Genomic DNA, 21,705 nt, shown 5'->3' with positions numbered 1-21,705 from the left:
ATCATTTATCAAGCTTGTCTCTGGAGTTAGCAGAATATTTAGGGAATGAAAGAAGTCAAGATGAATAAGAGATGAAACTTAGAGAAATGGATGGAACGTTAATCAACATAATGTCATTACTGGGTTTGGGGAGGACAGAGAAGATCACAAAAGAAGGAACACAATTTTGATCAGGACTGAACTTTCTGAAATTTGAAGTAAAGCAGGAGTGGGGAGCCTGTGGCCCTCTAGGTCCTCAAGGGCAACCCTTTGACTGAATTCCAACTTCACAGAACAAATCCTTTTCATAAAAAAAAAAATTGTTCTGTAAAACTTGGACTCAGTCAAAGGGCTGCACCTGAGGACCTAGAAGGTCACATATGGTCTGGAGGCCTCAGGTTCCCTGGTGATCCTTTTGCTTTTTTTATCTTTGGGTTCCAATAAAATCTAATTCTATGTATTAATCAGAGTATGGTGCTTTTCCCTAACAGATAACTGTGATAATCAGCTGGTTTCAACTTTGCCTCAGTCATCATTCAGCTGTTCCTCAGAGCTGTCTAGCAGCCATAGCCCTGGGTTTGCAAGGCTTAACCGAAGAGATGGTAAGTTTCCTTCCTTTGCTTCTGTTGATTTGTTCTGAATTTCTCCATTTTCAATCACTACATTATTATTTTGCAAAATCATAAGATTTTCAAACATTGAATGCTGTATTCCATGAAATATTGAAATCTAGATGGAATGAAGGAATAAGCTTATTAGAATGTGCCCATTTGGAAACCTTAAGAATAAAATTTTACCTCCCTGACTTACGACAGTTGCTGCTTTCATTGTGGCCATACTTGGGGAGAGGTAAGCTTAAGACTAGTTAGAATATAAGTAATATTTCAAAACCTGGTTGAAATGATCACTTACACATTTAAATACTGTTTAAATGCATTTGTGTCTGCCAAGTTGGGCTGCGATGTTTTAGAAATTAAAGTTTTTAATTGCTATGGCAGCAATCCCAGTTACCTCTAGTATATCATTATTATGAATACATGATACATGACTACTTACACACCCCTTGGTTTAAATTAGAGCTAGAATGCTAAGAGAATAAAATAAATCTTTTAGATGTATGAGTATTTCCGTAGGGGTTGGGGAATCCTTAGAGTTAAAAAAAAAAAAATCTTTGTTTGCTTAGTTCTTATTTGGTTGATTTGATTTGCTCACTCTAGCATTGATTCTTGAAGGAATGGGATATAAAAATGTCTGTATGCTCCATTAGGATTATCCTGTATGTATTAATCCACCTTGCCCCTGTGGTAGTGTGGCTAACTGTGTTTGGGTATACTTGGGATACAAATAAATTACTCTCCTTGAATAGAAGTGCTGGCAAAACTCTTCAAGGAAAGGCAGAAAACTGACTCCAAAACAAATACACTGGAACTTCTCCCTCCTCCGATTTTATTGCAGATATTTGTCTGGATTTCTGCTTTGTCCTTGGCACATTCTTCTTCCTCCTATATTTATATCAATAACAGAAACAGCTAACATTCGTATAGGACCTTAAGGTTTGTAAAGCACTTTACAAATATCATCTCACCCTGGAATGAATGCAATATGGTTATCTCCGTCTTACACATGAGAAAACTGAGACAAATAGAATTGAAGGGTCCTCTCCAGGATCACACAGCCTTAATATATGTCTGAAACTGGATTTCAGTTCTAGCCTTGCTGGTCCAAGTGGAGAGTTCTACCCACTTCATCACCCAGATGTCTTTTAACCATGTGTCTATTGTATCCCTTCCTCCCTCCTCTGCGATTAGACTGAGAGTACTTTGAGGGCAAGGAATATATATTATGTATTTTTTGTTTCCAAAACTAAGCACTATATAGGGCTTAATAAATATTTGTTCAATTAGATTAAATTGGGGACATCTCGTGGCTGTGGTTCATTTCATACAAATGCAGTGACAAAACATACTGTGCACATCAAATTCCATGAGAATAGCACTGGTACTGCAAAGAATGTCTGTCCACTCTAACAGAAGGACATGAACACAGCTGAAAATCACTTTTTCTCCTTGCCTCTCTGCCTTCTCTGTTTCTGTCTCCATCTCTCTCTCTCTTACTTCCTTTGCAGCTTTCCCTTAACAGAGGAATTGTTTAATATTTGTTGATCACCTTAATTATGATAAACATTATTTACGCCACAGGATAATCAAGGCCCTCCTATAGGACAGAGTTCTATTTTTTTTTCCTTTTCTTTATTTTTTTCTTCTTGCCTTCCCTCTTTTGCAAAGGAAAAAAATTATGAAGTTATTTCATGAAAATATGTTTAGTCAAAGAAGATTAATACCTCTATTATCCATATCTAAAGATATATGTATATTTCTCAGTCTGCACCCTGAGTTCCTCATCACTCTGTCAAAAGGGATGTTCCATTATTGGTCTTTGGAATCATGGTTAGTCCATGCATTGAACATAATTTTTAAATCTTTCAGGAATATATGTCTTTACAGTGTTCTTGTTATTGTATAAATAATTCTCCCAGTTCTGCTCACTTTACTCTGAGTCAGTTCATATAAGTCTTTCCAGATTTCTCTGAAATTGCATCATCTCTTATAACTCAGTAACATTATATTATATGCATATATCATCACTTTAGCCGATCTCTAATTGATTTTAATTTCTTTCTTTTTAGCTATTTAGTTTCCTTTTTTGTCATTACAAAAAGCACTCCTATCAATATTTTTGTAACATGGATGCTTTTCCTCTTTCCATGGTCTATTTGAAGTATATAGGCCTGAATTTCACAAACTGGGGAATGCTGTGGGAGACCAGAAAGCAAGAATCCATTTAAATATTATATACATACTTTATATTTTTATATCATCTTAATTTGTGAAAAAGAAAAAAAGGCATTTCAGGAAAACTAAAAATTGCTGTTCTTTATAATACCCACATTTGCAAAGAAGTTCGGAAATTTAAAATTTCTTTAGGCCAAGCTTATTAAAATTACTCATTTTCACTTTTATTTTATTAACCTTTCCATTTACTCACTGTATATTTCATCCTCCAAGTTCTATTTCCTATGACATGAGTTCATATAACTCATTCCACATGTTTTTGAATTGGTCATGTAAGGATGTGCTCTGTTTAGACCAGCAAAGTTAAAGATTGTAAGAGACAAATACAGAAAATATGAAATATAAGTGTGAGGCCCTTTCAGTTCTGAATGAAACAATCCCTTCCATTGGATTCTGAAGCTCTGAATAGGAAATTACAATGAATTTGCATAAAAAATTGATAAGCAGGGCAGAACCAAGATGGCAGAGTAAAAGCAGGAACTTACTTAAGCTCCCTTACCTAAACCATCTCTGATACCTGTAAAATATGACTCCAAGCAAATTTTAAAGCTGCAGAACCTACAAAGTGATGGAGAGAAACAAATCTCCCACTGAAGGCAGCCTGGATGGCCAACAGGAAGGGGCTATCATACTGATCTGGGAGACTAACACAGTCTTGTGTGAGTCATATGGGCCCAGACTGACCAGAGAAGACTTCAGGAGAGTAAATCATCAGCAGCTGTGGAGGTTTCCAGACTTCTCAACCCATAAATGCAAAAGAGAAAGTGAAAAGTCAGTAGGGAACTCTGTTGGAACTCAGTGATAGAAAAGCACCATCTGCGCCCTGCCCCCTGATAAAATATGGTCGACGTGAAGTGGCTCCAGCTGCTGCCATGTGCCTGCCTCTGGAGCTCCTTGCCTGTAGATTGATAGTGGGGGGAATATGCAACCATTCAGAGCGTAATCACTCTTGCTTTGACCTCCTTGGATCTGGATTGTGATCTTGGGCAGTGGTCCTGGGGTATATGGCCAGTGTACCAGAGCTTGTGGCTCTGGCTATAGAGGGAATACCCATCTTATAGCTCTGGCAACTATAAAACAAATATAATTATTTACATTCCTACATGGAAAAACAATAATTGTAACTCCTGAGACTTTTGTCAGTATGAGGATAGTTGAAGGGGATATATATATATATATATGTATATAGTTATATATATATATATATGTATAGGAGTGTTTATGTGTGTATAAATACATATGTGCATGTGTATATGCATGTACATGTATACATAGACTGAGGGCACAGGATGAGTTGAATATGAGGGGGTGATATCTATAAAATAAAATTAAGATGTGAGAGAGGAATATAATGAGAGGAGAAAGAGAGAGATAAAATAGGGCAAATTATCTCATATAAAAGAGGCAAGAGAAAGCTGTTACAATGGAGGGGAAGAGTAGGAAGGTGAAAAGGAATGGGTCAACCTCACTCTCATTCAATTTGGCTTAAGAGAGAATAGCATAAACTCAGTTGGATATCTTACCCTACAGGAAAGTAGGCGGGGGAGACACTGGGGTGTAGAAATCTATCTTGCCACACTAGAAAGTTATGAGGGGTTGAGGGAGTATATAAGAGGGAACAGATTGGGGGCAGGGATATTCAGTGAGCTCACTATCTTGGGGTGGGGGTAGGGGAAAGATAGGGGGGAATTTTGTAACTCAAAATCTTGTGGAAATGAATGTTGCAAACTAAAAATTAATAAATAAATAAAATGTTTTTTTCAAAAGAAGAAGAAAAACAAAAACAAAACAAAACTGGTGAGCAGAGATAATGAACTTGCTTCAGGGTACAGATTATGTCATTATGACTCTAACCTCTGATATGAGTAAGACACATTTGGAACCTAGGAAATGTAGTAGGAATGGGAAGGGTCACCTTTACCTGGAATAAATTCTTTCACTGAGAAAATTCAACTCAGAAACAAAAAAAAAATTAGAATATGACAGATTGTCTTAATTAATTGTCTTAATTAATTTTCTCACTTGTCCTTCGTGAAAGGTGAAAGACCTATGATTCAAAGACCCAAGTAAACTGAATTAGAGGTGGTATTATTGATCTAAGGGTCTTTACCTGTTAGGACAGAGTACAATAACATTCAAGCTCACAAAATGCACCCAGTTAATCTTGAAGACAGAAGTGTTAGAAATTGCAGCTCATCATCCAAGAGTAAAACTGAGGCTACCTCATGGATCAACTCATCTGTACTATAAAGGACATAATTGACTTGGGGAACCAGCCTAACTTGATAAGAGAGCAGCTCATCCATCCGACAACCCTGCCCAAAGTCAACTCTGAAAGGAGTTTCTGAAAAAAAAAATCCCATCAAGGTCTGACTATCCTATGATTGTGATTTACATTGGCCATATATATTCCCTATTACACATGCTGCTTGCAGTCAAGTTAAAAAGAGAGAGAGAGATCAAATATTCAGGAATCACAATACAGATCAAACAAGATTTGTCAGCTACCTTAATAAAGAAGCAGAGAGTGTGGAATGTGATATTTCAGAGAGTAAAAGATAAATACTTAAAATCATGAATATATTCCCCAGAAAAAGGAAATAAAAGTCCAGGGGGGATGGGAAGGGGAGATGTCTCTTCAAGGACAATAACCATGGTTTGTCATTGTCTTCTATTCTGCTATTTGTTTCAGTACTCAAACTTTCTTCTCCTGTCTCTGTTTCTTTTTGTGTCTCCATCTCTTTGTCTCTCTGCATCTCTCTGTCTCTCTGAATCTGTCTCTCTCTCTGCCTCTCTGACTCTTTGTCTCTCTGACTCTCTGTCTCTCCTTTAGACAAATTCTTCATATTCAACTCAGTTGTTATTATTTTTGTCTTTTTGCTTGCCTATGTCTGATTTACTTCCTAATTTCATTCCTACATTTTTTTGTCTAACAATTTTATTTCTCTTTTAGTTGTTCAGCTTCTCATGGTCTCTGGTGAGTTCACAGAATTCTCATTTTCATCAGGAAATTTTGGTTCATTTTATTTCATAGCCTAAAAGTCCTAATCTCAGCTCATGCAGACATCTTTCCCTGCTGTCTACACACACACCGACGTCTCCCCAATTATGAAAACAAAACAAAGCAAAGCAACACCAAAATGTTACTTGATCCTATTATCCCTACTCGTTGTCCTGCATTTCTTCTCCTTTTCTCAGCTAAATTCTTGAGAAAACTGTCTAAAACTCAATGCCTCTGTTTCCTCTCTCTTGTTTTATTCCTCTCACTCTGCATCTGGCTTTTGATTTCATCATTTAATTGTCAATGCTTCTTCCAGGATGCCATGATCTCTTAACTGCCAAATTGTTTGTCCTTTCCTCAATTCTCATTCACCTTAACCTTTCTGCAGACTTTAATATTGTTTATCTCTTCTTTCTTCTTGCTATTTTCTCCTCCCAAGGATTTCCTCATACTTCCCTCCCGGTTCTCTAAGTGTCTGACGACATCTTCTCAGTCTCCTTTCCTAGTTCTTCATCTATATCAGACTGTTAATCATAAATGTGCCCCACGGCTCTGACCAAGGCCTTATGTTTTTAAATTTGTTATGTTGATGGTATATCTCATCAGGTCTGATGGGTTCAATTATCATCTATTTTAAAGTGATTTCCAAATTGATATATACGATCATAAGCTGTCTCCTGAACTCTAGTCTCACCTTATCCACTGGCTCTTATACAACTCAAACTTGGATGTCCCATCATAAACTCAATGTATCCAAAGAGAACTCATGAGTCCCATTTACCAGCTATCCTTTTCTGACCTTCCCTCTTACTGTTGAGGACACTGTCACCCTCCCAGGAACCCAGGCTCACAATTCACTTCACACACATCCAGTCTGTTTTCTAGTCTTATTGTTTCAACCTTTGCAGCATAGTCCACATATGTCCCCTTCTTTATACTCACACAGTCCATCCCCCTGGCGCAGCACATTATCACTTCATGTCTTAACTATTGTAACAGACTATTGGTTGGTCTCCATTTCATGTTTCTCTCCACTTCAGTCCACTCAGTTATCAAAGTGATCTTCCTAAATCCCAAGCCTGACCCAAACATCCACATACACAGAAAAAATGCCAATATTTCCTCTCTATTACTTCTCTATTACCCTTTATTTGAATGATTAAATATAAACTCCTCTGGTTTTTATAATCCTTAACAACCTCCCTCTTTCTACCTCAAAGACATCTTATACATCACTCTTGTCCCCATACTGTACAATCTAGACACACAGGCTTTTCCTTTCACAAGACCCTCCATGTTCAGACTCTATGCCTTTTCTCTGATTTTCCTCCTTCATGGAATGCTTTTACCTTTACTTTCTTGTTGCTCTGGCTTCTTTCAACTTAGCTCAACATTCATATTCTACAAGAGTAGTTTTCTGGTCTTTCACTCTCCACCCTCTCAATTGCTAGTGTCTTTCCTCTGATATTGCTGTTAATTTGCTATCTTATTTTTCTCTCTTTCTGTCTCTCCCTATCTCTCTTTCTCTGTCTCTCTGTCTCTGTCTCCCTCTCCTGACTGGAAGAGTGAAGGAGCACATGATAGGATACATTTATACATATATGTACATGTACATGTTGCATATCATATCATGGATTCCTTTACCCCCCTCGTAAAGTCAGTCTTCTAGGAAATATGAGTTGAACATGTTATAGGAACTTTGCTATTGCACTCCTTTGTGCGTTTAAGGGAGAACTCAAACTGAATGCTACCTTACAGTCTGGTATCTAGCCCAGTCCTATATCCAGGAAGACAGAGAATTTCAGAGAGTAGTGAACTAACAGCTTCTGATTTCTTATATGTTGTATACATTTCATTCTCTGTTTATTAACTTTTGTGTATTTACTCTCTGCCTAGAGCAAAAAACATTACATGCAACATTAGGCATGTGTGTCTTTTTCCATGGGGAACCTTACGTCATTAAGTCAAGACCACTTGACTAACTCTCATTGAAATGCATCAGGTTCACAAAGAGGAATTTTCATACCACTTTACATGTAGCGCTGGCCTCTCAAGAGAAGTAGAGCTAAGGGCTGAGAGGGAGCTGAGGGTTATTCTGGTAACCCCAGAAAGTTTACCAGGTACTTTTACTTCAGAGGAGCGTATTACCAGGGTGCTGCTGTCAAGTTCAACTTGGAAATCTGCCTTAGTGAGTCAAACTGACAGTATGATCGCTCATCTATGGTTAAAGAAGAATGAAATTATATTAAAGCTAGGGAATTCTTTGCTGTTCTGTTTCTGTTAGATAAACTAAAGCATTCATTCGAGTAATTGACGACTCCTATCATTGCTATATCACAATCATGTGTCACAACTTTGATGTGATTCCAAACTCTTCACTTATTCCCTCTTTCTGTTGGAGTGGCATGTAGTGTAATCAATAACTTTGTTTCTGTTGCTACAACTGTTAGTTTTCACCTCAAAATTTTTTGCCTCTTTTCCATGTTCTATTTCCTATATTGCTTCACATGCATGTATGTGTATATACACATATATTTATAAATGAGTATGTGATATGTTTTACCTGTGTAATTTATATGTGTCCCTATGGATCTGTCTAAATGAGACCCACAGGGCGGCATGAATAAGATATCTTTAGGATCCCCTCTGCTCACCCTTCTCATGCACACACACACACACACACACACACACACACACACACGTATATAGGAGTTTCTAAAAACTTAGTGTGGTTTTAAACTTGTGTGTATGTATTGTAACATTGATGACATACATTGCAAAATTCTACCTCTATAGAAATAATTTTGCAATTCATGTCATTAGTGTCATACCTAAGAATTGCACTTAGTGTTGTCGGTTACTAATGGGAAGTATATTCTTTTTTATGGACACTTTTTTGTGAAAGATTTTTGATCTCAACATCAAAGTCTACTGAAAAGGAAAATCAAGGCTTTTACAATGTTTTTCAGCTGAGACTGAAACAAAGAAATACAGAGTAGTAAACAAAAACCTGTGGCAAATGTATAATAATATCTTATTCCTTTATTTTTTTTTTGGGGGGGGGTCATATCAGAAGTGTCCAGGCCTTTACTGAATAGAATGAAGAGAAACCAAAAATTCCTTGGAGTTTCTCCCCATTAGAGCAGGCTTCTTTTATTGGAGAACATTTTCTATGTGTTTGGTGAACAATAATACTGGACTCCCCTTCCTTGTGTGGCTTGGCACATATGTGTGTGGACACATTTCCATGATTTCCTAGGCAAGAACGGATTGGTGCAGATCGGGCCATTGCTTCAGGGATCTAGTCCAGAATATGTGAAGCCTTTGGGGTCTGTTTAGTTTCTTGTTCCTCCTATCGTGATGCTTTAATAATTCAGTGGTACAGTAATACCCATTTGTCCTAGCCTACATGTAGGAAAATGCAATGTGTATTCCTCTCATTTAAGTCACATATTATATTGAAATGCCAGCATGATTGAAACTCTGAGTATAGAAACATGATTAAAATGAGAGAGAATAGTGTGATTTCATTAATATCTCTGGTCTTGAACTTCATGCATGTGTTTGTGGGGGTTGAGTTACACTTGGGACTATGTGTCTTCAGCTATGAAATTTATTTTTGCTTTTTTTTTTTTGGAGGGGGGAAGGGCAGGGCAATTGGAGTTAAGTGATTTGCTCAAGGTCACACGGCTAGTACATGTTAAATGTCTGATGCCAGATTTGAACTCAGGTCCTCCTGGCTCCAGGGCCAGTATACTATTCACTGCACCACCTAGCCACCCCTGAAATTTTGCACGGACAATTTGAACCTCTTTTTCTTTGCAAGAGTGCAGTGAATGACTTGGTTTTTATTTTATTTTTTTTTGGAGGTGCATGAACTCTAGAGTATCATTTAGTGCATTAGGAGAAGTCATTTGCCAAATGGTACACAAGTGGCATGAATGCATTAATACTTTTCCAAAAAGTAAGCTATTTATTTGATCTTTTCCCACTAGTTGGATGCGATTCATTATTTTAAACAGTTGCATTCTTCTAATCTCTCCCTGATGTGCTGGGCATTAGTAATTATCTCTGCTTTTTCCATGACACCTTCATCTCCCATACATTAAAAACAGTAGGATGTCTAATTAGAAGATTACTCATCTTGTGCCTTCTCCTTTAGCTCTAAGGTCACTGGGCACCCCAGGATGCTGGCCTTAATATCTTATTTATTCACTAGACTGGTCCATTTCCTTTTTAGCTTGGTTACTTATGAACAGACTAGAGCTGTTTCCTACTTTTCCATAGTATGATCTTGATTTCATGAGGGATGTTAAAACACTGAAAATAATCTCTAGCCTTCCATAAATTAGTCTTAATTTAGATTTCCTTTGTGGATACTGCAGGGCAACTGGAGGGAGGGAGAAAAGGACAAAATGTAAACAAACAAACAAAAACAATGAATTCCTAATCAGGTAAGTTGATAGCAAAAGATAATTAAAATGGGTGTCTGCCCCCCCTCAACTTCATTAACTTGCAAATAAAATTCATTAAGGTTGATATCTTGCTTAAGTATGAACCATAAAAAAATGAATCTGGAATGAGAATGATTCTTGCTGATGATTATATAAATTAATGTGTGACAGGTGGTGTGGGCTAGGTGTATACATTTAGTGATGCTGCAGAAGCAGTAACAACCTAGATCTGCCACATTGTCCTGCTTTCTGCCATTTATAGAGAAGCTGCCTGCCATTGGTAGTGTAAGATGCATTCTGGGCTACATATAATAAGATCCTCAGGCTGCTTGGCTAAGGACTTTGTCAAAGGGCACACAGTGTGCATACACACTGGCTTCCCAATATGTCACAGTATCCTCACTGCTCAGGAGAGGGATCTCAGCCTGCCAACATCTAGAATATTGTCCCCTCTTACCCTCTCAACTCCCAGAGCTCATAATACCTTGGTGCTGGATTTAGATTCATTACAGTTCTAGGACGACAATGTGGTATAAAATATATTCCAAAAGGAAATCTTTCATCTCTACTCTCAAGTACCCACCTTCTATTTAGGGAAAGTTCCTTCACTTATTCAACTGATTTCATTAATAGACTCAAATAGTTTTTCTAATGGTCATATTAATGTAAATGGAAACTTTGCATAAGCAAATAGTAAAGAAATAACTTTGTGCAATTTCTTCCCTTTATCACCTCCTCTCATCTCATAGATAGAAGGAAGGAATTAGGAATGCAGATTTAGAATTCACCAAAACTGGCTTAGCAAGCTTTTGGAAAAAAAAAAAAAAACTCAGAGGGAAATATTGGGGAACTTAGATTGACCTTCCATTCAATCTCAACAAAAACTGGGGATTTCACGGCAACCACAAATTCTGTTCGGGTCTGGTCTTTACAACATTGCCAGGTCCTATACTCCTTGCCGGTTCCACATTGCTCAAGGTCTCTGCAGCTCTCCAGGATCTGTCCCAGTCCTTTTTCTGGATACCCAGCTCAGCCTGTGGGAGCATCGTTAACGGGAACCACAGACACAAGTAACAAACATCTGCTTCTTTATCCCCAACAACAGCTCCTAATCTCAGAATCTTCTCTACTCCTGGCAGTGTGATAGAAAATGAAAAAGGATAATTAGAAGTCTTATCAATAACAAAGAGAAGAGGAAACTCAAGGATGCTCAGAAATTTATGTCTGTATATATTTATTACCTTTACCATGGCCTTGATATGGTCCTTCACCTCTTCAAGAATAATCTTGTTCACTCTTCCCCCATAACCTGCTTGTCTTTGGGCATGTGCCTGTGACTCTGCACCTGTCATACAATTCCCTCATTTTGTTTGCATGACCCACCTTCCCAGTAGAAGACAATCCAGGCCTGAGCCAAAAGAAGCAGAAGGAGGAGAGAGAAGGAGAGAGAGGGAGGGAGAGAAGGGGCAGGAGAGAGAGAGAGAGAGAGAGAGAGAGAGAGAAAGAGGAAGGAAAGAAGGAAGTAAGGAAGAAACAAGGAAAGGAAGGACTAGATAAATTGGTTCTATTATTTTTTTTCTACCCATACCTACTTCTGCCTCAGCAAACCATTTGAAGATATCATAGCATACTTTCAGATTATGTGAACTGAAGGTAAGGACCTTCCATTCAGCTTTTCTGAAAACTGGATTCTCATATAGGTCACACTACTCAGAAGAAATTTCACATGCTTTAAAGTGGACAGGTGGGCCCTTCCATTCCCCCTCATCATGCACTTTCAGAAGTAGGTTACAGGGCATCAGTTTGGACTGGCACCAAGCAGAGCATTTTGCACACACTGCTAGAACTGACAAGTAAGTACTGGTCAGTCATCCCACCCTGACTCCTTACATATTTACTTGCACAGGTACCTTCTGGAACAAATTAGGATCACCTACTACCAATGGAAAATCAGACTTGACTTCAGCTAATAACAGGATTATTCCCTCTGTGGTTTGTCTTGAGTACGTGAAATAAAGACATGAGTTAGTAGATATTTTTTGTTGTCCAGAATCAGATGCTCTACAAATGATTTAAAAAGCAAACATCCATTTAAACTTGATGGAAAAGTGCTTTATTTCCTTCTGATTAGCCTTAAATGAAGAGCACTGACTTTTTCTTTATTTTAAACTGTATTTGATTATAACAAATGTTCAGTTTGGACAATGAATATTTTAAAGTTTTCAGGATAACATCCAGAGCTAAAATGAGAAAGGTTATTCTCTTTGTTACTTAATCAATTGTTTCCCATCCCAATCTAGTTAGAAATATTCCATCATCATGACAGCCTGGTCAAAGAGAAACTATAAACTTAGAAATTGTTTCTCAATGTATTTAGATAGAAAAATCATCTGACACTGTGTCACTTTGGTTACAATATTTTAAAGTGTTTTGAGGGTATAAAACTGAATTAGGAACTACAATTCAGTGAAGTAAATAATAATAATAACAATTTATATTTGTTTAGTATTTTATGTACTTCAAAATACTTTCAAATGCATTGTCTTTTGGTCCCAAAGAGATAGGCATGAGAAAGATTATGTCCATTTCTTTTTTCCAAATAAGGAATGCAAGACATGGCTCCCAGAAGCAAAGATATTTGGCCAAATTCAAACAATTTTTTTTAAGCTATTGGGGTTAAGTAACTTGCTCAAGGTTACACGGCAAGTGTTTCTGGGTGTGGTGCTAAGTGTCTGAGTCCAGATTCGATCCCAGGTCATCCCAACACTGGGGCCAGTGTTCCCACTTGCTGTGCTACCTGGCTGCCCCCACACAATTATTAAATGAACAGTCTGGAACTGAAATTCAGTCCAGTGTCCTTATCCTTTATGGCATATTACAAATTCAGAAGATGGTATAATAAGTGACAGCATGTGAGATCCAGGAGTTTTAGTATTAATTCTGCTGCTAATATTATAATGCATATGGAGGGGAGGCTCTTACACTGCCTCTCATTTTTATTTCTTGTGAAATGGCCATGCCCTTATTTTCAGAATTATACATCCACTGTTATATATTATATTCCTTCATTTGCCTCATGCATAGTTATTGCTATTTTTAATTGTTCTGCATTCTCTGTAGCTATTTTATTCATCATTACAGAGGATATAAATGTCACATACAGATAAGTAAACTGCATGAATCATTAAGAAGTGTTGTATAGTATAAGAAGGACCAGATGTAGAGGCTGAGGGCCTGGTTTCAAATCCTGACAGTTAGTGTGACCTTAGGGAAGTCACTAAATCGCTCTGGTTTAATTAACCTTACTAAAGCTATTGTGCAATTAAGCAGGGGAGAAAATAATTTCTCAAATTGACAGCATATTTCATATATCAAAAACAAAAGTGGAGGAAAAAATAGAAAGGGAAATCTCCTTGAAAATAGCTACAAAATGTATCAACATAATGGTCAGCTAAGAGAGAAAATTAGGTGTTAAGGTCCCGCTTCTTCTAGAGAAGTTCTGTTTGTACCTTGTAAAAGATATATCCCTTTCAAATTTTAAGTGAAACATTTCATAAATAGCAAAGGGTGTATGACACTGAGCACATTACACTCTAAAGTGCTAAATTCATTGATTATAAAGGAACTGTGTGATTTAACCTTATCAGTCTTGTTTGACTAGTCTCATAGGAATATCGATTTAGAGCCGGAAGAGAACTTAGAAAACTATCTAGTCTAACCTTCTTGTTTTACAATTGAGGAAACTGAGGTTTATACAATCTAAGTGATTTGACAATGCTATTCAAGTAGTGGGTTACAGGTTCTCTTAATCCAAAACAACATCTCTTCTACTATGTCATACTTCCTTCATCAGACAGAGATTATATTTTCCCTCCCAGGAATATGATACTCAATTCATAGTCAAAAGATTCTAAATTGCAAAGCAGATCCTGATATGCACTGATATAAGGAGTTCCAGGAGTTCCCTTATAGGGACCTGCAATTTAATCACACTTTTTGGTTCCTACCATAGCTCCTCAACCACCTCTCACTTCCTTTCCTCATCTCCTCCTGAAAAAAGAATGTGAAATTTTGTATAGAAGACTAGAAAGGATAGAGAGCTTGCCATAGAGAAAGAGTTTCAATTCCTTTATGACCCAGGCTGAGTTGCTTTATCTTCCCAGGCAATTCTCCAAGATTATTAAGTATTGAGTCAATCTCCCTTGATAGAGGTAGTTTTCCACAATAATTAAATCCTAGTTTTGGATAAAACATAAAATAAATTTCCTCTTTTTTCTCTTCCTTCCTTCCTTCCTTCCTTCCTTCCTTCCTTCCTTCCTTCCTTCCTTCCTTCCTTCCTTCCTTTCTTTCTTCCTTTCTTCCTTTCTTTCTTTTTTTCTTTTTCTTTCTTTCTTCTTGGTGTTGATCACATGTAGCTCAAATACATCTCAGCACACCATTAAATGCATAGGGAAAGCATAATTAATAACTGATCATTCGTGAATTCATTCATTCATGCAGAAATACCTTGAGAATGAATTCATTACCTCTCTCTAGACTGTGTTACCTCCAACATGGAGATATATCATATGTGTATACTTGGTCTAGTCCAGCTGTTCTTCCTATTTTTGTCTTCTTGACTTACATTTTTACCTCCTCAAACAGCACAACAGAGACTGACATCAGCTGATCAATGTGGATGTTCTACTTTCATTTACTGATCAGTGTTTGTTGTAGAATGATTTATAATTCTTTTCATGTTGAATTTGTTCTTTTTCTTACTTCCAGGTACATCTCTAAATGTCCATGACATAATTTGCCTTGGCTGGGTCTCACAAAGCTTTCTGTTTTCACTCCACTGTTTTATGAATCTATATTGTTCAAAATATCCCATTTCCCTTACGTAAGATTTGAATAAGATTGTATTTGACACCAGAGTTGTCATATCTCTCTACCTGGCAAGGAGATGATGTATTTACTTACTGAAGTAATTTCTAAGATTTCTTGAGCTTTTCATTGTCATAATTAATTTATATCAATTAAGTATCCTTAGGAAAGGGAAATAGCCTTATTGAGCTTTATCTGTTTCCATTATACTCCACATCTTCTGAATTTTATTTTTTTTAATTTGGTATTCATTTTAATGTTATTTTAACAAGTTGGTTGTCTCACTACCCAGATGGCTAATTTGACAAAGACTCTAATATCAGTGATGAATCATTTCCTGTGTATTAAAATATCAATTTAATTTTGATATTATTTGGCAATCATAATATCTCGTATTTTGATGCTCTTAAAATTCATGATACAGACATGATTCTTCTGTATCTTCTATAAGCCTTTATATCCTTTCTTTTTCATGAACTATGTTTTCCAACATATTTTTATATCATCTTCAGTACCCATGATCTGAATTGAAGTATCTTATTTAGTTCTTCTTAAGCCTTCTCTACTTTTTTAATGCTTTCCAGTAGATGTTGGGACATAAATTGCAATACTTGTCATGGCATCCCCTTGGCATACCATGAGTGCCACAAAATATCCCTAAAATACTGTTTCTTGTTGCTTTTGATGGCATGAACAAAATTCTGCCAACTGTCTTGTCTCTCTAAACAAATTATTATATCTATCTTTCCATGATGTTACAACTTCCTTCTTCACCTTCTTTAAAGAAACAATATTAATAATAATAACAACAGTACTAGGTACTATTTACATAGAGTGTTGTGTTTTGCAAAGCATTTTGCATGACTTAGGTCATTTATTTCTCTCGTGGACCCTATAAGTTAGGTATTATTATTATCTTCAATTTACAGATGAGGAAGCAAAGGCACAGAGAAGTGACTTTCTTGTTGTTACCACAGCGAATATAAGTGTAAGGTAGTATTAGAGCTCAGGTCTTTTTTTTTGGAGGGCAGATGGGGTTAAGTAACTTGCCCAAGGTTACACGGCTAGTTTGTGTGTGTGTGTGTGTGTGTGTGTGTGTATGTGTGTTAAGTGTCTGAGGTCGGAACTGAACTCCGGTCCTCCTGACTCTGTCACTGGCGCTTCACTCACTGTTCCACCTAGCTGCCCCTTGAGCTCAGGTCTTTATGACTCCAATCTTGTGCTTTATCCACTGTACTACCAATATACCTATGTTTCATCTTCTAATGGTTGCTTCTTTATTTATTACTAGACAGGTATTTCAAAATTAGAGCATCAAAAGAAATGTTAATGTTTATAGATCAGGTATTCTTAACCATTTTTTGTGTCATGGACTCCCTTTGCCATTCTGTTTAATCCTATGCACCACTTCTCAGAATTATACATAGATAGCTTAATACATTGATAGATAGAAAGACATAGATATTATATGTAGAGAGACAATGCAGTTAGAGGTTAGTGAATATAAAGATATGATGAATTTTTTTCCATATCCAAATTTATTCACCTCTAAAATCTATTCATAGGTCTAGTAAAAACACCTACTAAAAATGTTCTAAAAAACTGTGTGATTCTTATTAACTTCTGCTTTCCCCCCTTCTGAAATCATCCATCATTCTATTATATCCACTGACCAACTCTAGGGTCCTTTTGTATTTTTATTTGTTTCATGCGCTACCATGCTCAAATAATTCATCATCATGTGGCTAGTTGACTGGTGAAAAACCTTTTTAGACGAAGTATATTGTTCTTCTAACATGAAAATTTGTCTCTTGTCAGCATTATGTGCAAACTGTCTCCATCATGGGTAGTATTTGCCAGAGCTTTTATTCTACCTGAAGAGTCTTCTAGAACCCAGGAATACCTCCACACCACTTGAATAAGATTTTGAGGGTCAAATTTAGAATATTTTTTGAAAGTCTGTGTGTGATATTGAATGTATATGATTCTTACACCTGAGGCTGATAGATTGCTTGAACTGAAGAGTTCTGAGCTGCAGAGTACCAAGCTAAATAGATGTCCACATAAAGTTCAGCATGAAAACAAAGAGTTACTTTGTGAAAACACTAGTGTTTCATTGGAAATGAGCAAGGCAAACATTCCTGTGACAATTAGTGGAAATCGCCCTTGACTTCCACCCTATACAAAATACTTACTCTCTCTCTCTCTCTCTCTGTCTCTCTCTCCCCTGCCTGTCTGTTCTACCTTTTTACATATACATACATAATATACCTTGTTATATATAATACAATCTAATATATATATATGAAATTTCCTTTTATAAAAAATAGGAAATGAAAAAAGAGAAAGAAAGATGTTATAATTAAGAAAAAAAATATGAGCATATGAGCTATGCAGGAATTTGTATGACAACATTTTGAAGTAGCTTCCATCAGATAAAATGAAAGGCATAGATGAGAAGAAATGGAATAATATAAAATGAGAACTGTAAAATAAGGGGGAAAACCATAGATTTATGTAATCTTGGAGTCTAAAGAGAATTTAGAGATTATCAAGGTCAACCCCATCCACTCTTGAATTACTGCTCTTCCAGTAATTTATTTGATTGAAATAGGTTTTCAGTAGTTACTTTAAGTCAATGGAATTTAAAAGTGTTCATAGCCTTAAACCTCTGTAAAATGCTGCTTTGATTATTTGGCTTAAACAGTTCTTCAGTTGCTTATTTCAAGATGGTGAAAATAAATTAGCATATCTATGGCTTTCATGTAGTAAAAACTGAGGCTAAGGAATACCCAGCAGAATATTATGTATGCGAAGTTAGACTGAAATAAAATGAAAAACTCAAAAAGCCTGGGAATAGGGCAAAAAAGGAGGTTCTTTTGAGAGTTTTATATAATGCTTATATGTGGAACAAATACATCTAGGAAAGCTCAGAGAATTTTGTAATTTTTAAAGAGCAGGCCATTATTTTCATATATAATTTCTCTTATTTGTTTTCTATAAACTATTCTACTCAGTGATACCAAACAAAGATGCATGGTTTTCTTTATGATCAGTATTGAATGTAATGAATTTGTGTAGTTAGTAAATAGGGTTATAATTCAAATATCTTGTCCTTAAGTATTAGGTGGGGCATTTGGCTTTAATTCACAATTCTATTCAAGAAGCCTTTACTAAGCACTTACTATGCTCAATCACATAGAAGACATGATAAAGAAGAGAGGTAACCATCAGATAGAGGTAACCCTCAAAGTGAGGGTAACCTTGTCCAAATACTGCCTGTGTTTCATAGGACCTTGTGGATCTGAACAAATTATTTAAACTTTCATGGCCCCAAGATGACTTCCTAGGATTCTAAGATATATAATATATGCAGATCTGCATTAGTAGAAGGAGTTTACTTTCCCTGGAGCTCCCCACATTTGCAAAATCACAAGTCTAGAAAAAAAATAAACAAGACAAACTAACCAAACAAATATAACTCACTTGTAGGAAGTGGAGATGCGGAGACAAAGATAAAAGCAATCCCTACCTTTAAGGAGCTTACCTTCTATTGGAGGGGAAAGAGAAAAGATTTTTTTTAAGTACAAGATATATGAAGAGTAAAACAAAGTAATGTGCTGGGGAAAATGGTAACGCATGGTTGTACGTAGAGAGGAAATGAAAGAATTCACATAGAAGGTGGCACTTCCCTGAGCCTTGAATAAAGTTAAGGCTCCCAAATAACTTTACTGCCAAATGATAAGGATGAACATTCCAGGGATGAGGAAACATCTATCAGTTATGAAGGTGGATGACGGAATATTCTTTATGAGAAAGAGCGTGTTGACCAGTATGGCTGATGTATGGAATAGATGAGAGGAAATAATATGAAATCAATCTGAAATGATAGGTGAGAGACAACAGGAGAATGACTTAGAATACTAGAGAGAAACAGATATTCTTAGAGAGAATGGGAAGTGAAGAAGATTTTGAAAAAGGGAGTGACATCATCATATCTGTGCTTTAGGAGCATTAGTTTGGCAGCTGCATGGAAGATAGACAAGGAGAAAATGGATGTAGGGAGAACAAATAGGAAGCTGTTTTAATAGTCCCAAACAAAGATGAATGGGATCTGAACTAGGATGATTGAGAAAAGGGCAGATATATGGGAGATATTGTGGGTGTGTGATTTTCAAAAACTGGAAACTGATTAGACATGCTGGATAAGAAAGAGGGAAGAGGGAAGAATGGCTCAAATACTATGTATGTGAGTTACTTAAAGTTTCTCTTTTCTTATCCTTCTGGGTAAAATTAAGTTAGAGCCAGATGTAATTCAGGAATTCTCAGTAACTTATGAGATTTTCTTTAGCTGTGATGATCTATGGTGAGCCAGTCTAGATTGAACAGATCTGTGGTATTGCAAATCACATCATTCATGGGGTATAGATATAGGTTTTAGGTCCTCCATTATCCTATAGGATCAGAGTATCAGGAGCAGGAAGGGAATTTAGAGCTATTATCTGACACAGTTTCTTCTTTGGGGCAGCAAGGCCCTGAGATATAGCCATTTGCCTAACGTGACACAGGTAGTAAGTAGCAGAACTTGGATGGGGCTCAGAAGTTTAAGGCCAATGTTTTCTTCTTTCTTTCTAATTTAACTACGCTAACTCCTTACTTTGGTGCTAATACGATAGTTCTTTTTAAATTTGTGAGAAAGCCATCTTTAGTACTTTATTCCTTTTTTTATTCTGTATAGAATTTAGTGTCAAGAGAAAAGCCAGGCAGGCAAAATTGCTGGAATTTTGGTTAAAAGGAAGATGGTCACTTGGTGTTCTGTTCTTGAGTCACGAAATATGAAATCCCTTCCAAGTTCCCAATATTAAAGAGTTTGTCATACTAAGAAATGAAAAGACTTTTGTTTAGTTAGTTAACATAGCCACTTCCTTCTAAAAGAAGTCTTATGGTTACTTGAAAGATATTTTATCTCAAACAAAACAATTCCACCGAAAGAGTTTCTTCCATCTTTTTAAAAATTGAAGTTTGAAGAAAAAGGTACCAGTTTCAAAATTACAACCATTAGAGAACAACTAAAGTGTTTTCAATCACTATAGCCTAAGTATTCTGGTAGGATGCACATTCAATGATTGCAGAGAATAATTGCTTTGCCACCCACAGAACAACTAACATAATGATTGTTAGCTAAAACACTCTTTGATTTGGAGAGAGTGCAAGACTGTGTGCTAGTAAACACTTCAGTTGACTTTAGCCTGAACATTTTAATGTATTTGATTTGTTTCTGTCGCTCATTCATTTGCTCAACCATTCTCCTCCATGGATAATTTCCCTAACTTGCTTACTCAAATTATAATGAGTTAGGGTATTAGGAAGCACATATTTCTTCTAGATACATCAGTGCTTTTCTCACAATAACCTTGTGAACTTGCTGCTAACAGTTCCAGAAAAGCTTCCTTTACCACTGCTCTCTTTCTCTCCACCTTTTCCTTCTCTTCTTTCTCACCCTTGAATAGATTCTCCATGGGTCATCACCTTGACTTTGGTCTTGTCTTTTGTCTGACCTCTGAACTTCAGTGACTCTGGAGGAAAGAGTAAGGCTGAAGACTTTGTGCAGTTCTGCCTCACTTAATCAAATTTATGTGTGTCACTCTTATGATGTCATTGGTCCTCTTTGAGAATGAAGGACAAACAACAGAAACTTGGTAGCACAATCAGTATTTTCCCCACTTCATGGGTCAGGAAACTGAGGCTCAGAGAAATATAATGAATTGTCCATGTTTATTCACATGCCTGATATTTGTCAAAACTGTGTTTGTTTCCTGGTCTCTGCAGCCTTCAGGTGCATGCACTTGCTGAAAAATACTCTGCCTGTAATTGAGAAGAGGTTTAAGTAAAGGCAGGATTAATGAAGTGAAGAAACAGCAACTGTTTCCTAAGACTGAAACAACATCCCATTTATCTAGTCCAAGCAACTTCCCCAAATCAGGATTGTGCTTAAAACCTTCTGGATAAATATGCATTTTATTATTAAAGCTATATAGCTATAAAAGGGGGGTTTAGCATTAAATTATGAAATCATCAAGAGAAGGAATTGTCTTATGGCTTTCTTTTTATGCCAAGAAGTTATCATAGTACCTGGCATGCAATAACTGCTGAATAAATATTTATTGACTGACTATCAAACCAACAATCTGCATATTTGTTTTGCTATCATATCAACTCCTTGGGGATAATGAATAGAGTCTTGGTGCTAGAGTCAGGAAAACTCCTTTTCATGAATTCAAATCTAGCTCAGACATTTACTACTTATGTGAACCTTGTCAAGCCACTTAACTCCACTTGGCTCAGTTTCTTCATATGTAAAATGAGCTGGAGAAAAACAAATAGCAAACCACTCTTTGCCAAGAGAACCCCAAATGAGGTCCTAAAGAGTTGAATATGACTAAAAAAGATTGAGCAGCAACAAAAGCCATGCCCTTACAGAGGACACAGATGAGAGTATTTCCTATATAATGTATTGCATGAAAAACATTCATCACAAACCTTGAAACAGGAA

General features: G+C 36.6%; 1 protein-coding gene across 1 annotated transcript in view; it reads left to right on the top strand.

Annotated features, from left to right (window-relative positions):
• CNTNAP4 (contactin associated protein family member 4) overlaps window positions 1-21,705 on the top strand; it is a 598,489-nt gene that overhangs the window by 128,614 nt on the left and 448,170 nt on the right. The window contains exon 2 of the mRNA XM_069088042.1: window positions 471-581. Within this exon, the coding sequence (XP_068944143.1) occupies window positions 471-581 (111 nt within the window). The remainder of the gene's footprint in view (window positions 1-470; window positions 582-21,705) is intronic.

The sequence above is a fragment of the Petaurus breviceps genome, unplaced genomic scaffold, assembly GCF_028583685.1.
Source record: "Petaurus breviceps papuanus isolate PSGF00001 unplaced genomic scaffold, PetGlider_PUasm1.0 183, whole genome shotgun sequence".
NCBI lineage: Eukaryota > Metazoa > Chordata > Mammalia > Diprotodontia > Petauridae > Petaurus > Petaurus breviceps.
The sequence above is the reverse complement of the archived record's forward strand: the minus strand, read 5'-3'. Positions and strand labels throughout refer to the sequence as shown.